The 2180-nt window shown below is 40.7% G+C and overlaps 1 protein-coding gene across 1 annotated transcript; it reads right to left on the bottom strand.

Moving 5' to 3' along the window:
* Window positions 1-1633: 1633 nt before the first annotated feature.
* LOC110021398 (protein PHYTOCHROME KINASE SUBSTRATE 3-like) lies at window positions 1634-2167 on the bottom strand. Its single transcript, XM_020719883.1, has one exon. The coding sequence runs from the start codon at window positions 2165-2167 to the stop codon at window positions 1703-1705; it is 465 nt and encodes a 154-aa protein (XP_020575542.1). The 3' UTR covers window positions 1634-1702.
* Window positions 2168-2180: the final 13 nt, after the last annotated feature.

Below are 2180 nucleotides of genomic sequence, written 5' to 3'. Positions count from 1 at the left end.
AACTTGAGGAAAGAATCCAGTTCCCCACAAGCACCTGCTGTCTCATAGCCGCTTCCGAGATTTCTCATTAGGGACCAAAAATTAACAATGCAACAGAGCCGAAAGACCTCCCTTGTTAAGGAATTAGCAATCTATCGAGTTGTGATAATCCGCCCTCTGTTGAATAGCCTAGTGTCATTTTGCTGAGAGAAGTTCCTCATATAGGGATTGAGGGTTGACAGTTAGACTAAACCAACCGATTGGCAAAGCCTAGCTGTTCGAGTCAGTACTACCGACTCGAAGCCAATTGAATCTAAATGATTGGTTGTGCCACTCAGTGAACCCGAAGGAACTGACCTTGCTGAGCCAAATTCATGTTAGCCCAACCGACTCAGTCATAGAGCAGCCAAGCAATAGAATGACATATGTAAAATACATATAATATCCTATTACGACCCCATTAAAGAAGAGGCAAAAATGTACTATATCACATATTATACAATCTCTCTTATAAATAAGAAGTTTATTTCATAATAAAAGGGCAATAGGCAAGACGTTTTTAATGTTCATTTCTCTTAGTTTATCTTTAATTTCTTATAATTTATCGCTTGAGATGTAATTCATAAACAAGTCATAATTCAACAATATATTTGTCATTTATAGACTATAATTGAGATTCTTGAGCATCATTATGCCTGACAATGGATGGTGCATCCACTGTACCTCTTTTTCATTTGTGCCCCCCACACTTGTTTAGATGCATTTTTGGTTTAAACTTTAGAAATTGTCAATTATGTACGTCTCCATATGGTTGGTGTTTATTTTATGAGCCGCTTCCTTTCTTATTTGGGTGTGACATTTTTTAGTGCTTTGATGCTGGCTGTGCCTTCTCATGTGGATAATCTTTTTGATTCCCATTTTTTTAGACTATTCTTTAACTTCAATTATGTTAAGAAATTAATATTTTTTTTTAATTTTTTATTTTTTTGCTATAATCTTGCATGTAAAAGTAGGGCTGTAAATGAGCCGAACACGAGTGAGCCTGGGCTCAGCTTGTGTTCAACTCGTTAAAAAATACCACTATTATTGTTTCGGCTTGTTTATATTTCAAACAAAAAAAAAAATTTGCTCAATTTCGGTTAGTTTGCTTAGCTAGCCAAACACGAGCTGTTCTCGAAAAAAAAAACCATTTTGGCAATCCTAGTAATGCATGCAGCCGCAGGGGTGTAAAAGAGCCGAGCTTGAGTAGTCTAGACTTGGCTTGTTAAAAAGTTTCAGTGTTCGTGTTCGGCTCGTTTATATATCGACCTCAAAATATTTGTTTGTATTTGGTCCTCTTGCTTATTGAACTCAGTCTTGAAGCTCAAAAAACTTGTTTGTATTTGGTCCTCTTATATTTTTGGTCTTATTTTTGTTTATATTATATTTGGTATTTTAATAATGAAACTTTATCGGTTTGGCCTTAACCCTAAACCCTATAATTGTACATTTTTTGTACTGTTTTCTTTACTACTTTTGACCTATAATTGTACATTTTTTGTACTGTTTTCTTTACCAATAGAATTGGGTCAAGCACTAAAAAGCATGTCTTATTGAAATATAGCAACAATACAATTAACTTTCAAGCACTATATACTATACACATCAACCATACATTTAAAACCAGAGAATTTAACCCAAATTATTCACCTACAAATTATCACAATAGCAGCTTACGATACAATCACAGCACTATCATTCTGCCCGACCCACTGTGCCACGACGTCCCCTTGGCCCGGCCTGCAACAATCCGGCCCGACCCACCACCAGCCTCCAAGTCAACATGGTATCTGGCCACCACCGGCGATATGGAGCTCTCTGCCACCTCCACAGCCGCCGTCGTAGTGCTCACTTCCACCGCCTTATGACTGGAACATCCGGCGAGCAAAAGCCCGGCGCTTTTCCTTCTCCCCTTCCCAATCTCCCAACTCCCATCCGACGCCACCGACACATTGGCGGCGCTCGCCGTCACCACACTCCACGCTATGCTCGCCCCGCTCGGCTCGTACCCCGCACGACTCATCGTCACGCTCTCGATCTCGAACAGGTCCGAGCTCGACTCGCTCCTATCATCTTCTTCCTTTTCAAGGAACGTCTTCGGTGGCGGCTGGGGTCGTAATTTCGGCCGCCCCCGGGGGGACAGGCCCATCGCCCGGACAGAC

This window comes from Phalaenopsis equestris, unplaced genomic scaffold (assembly GCF_001263595.1).
Source record: "Phalaenopsis equestris unplaced genomic scaffold, ASM126359v1 Scaffold000134, whole genome shotgun sequence".
Lineage (NCBI taxonomy): Eukaryota > Viridiplantae > Streptophyta > Magnoliopsida > Asparagales > Orchidaceae > Phalaenopsis > Phalaenopsis equestris.
Note: the sequence above shows the minus strand (reverse complement) of the source record. Positions and strands in the feature narration are given on the sequence as shown.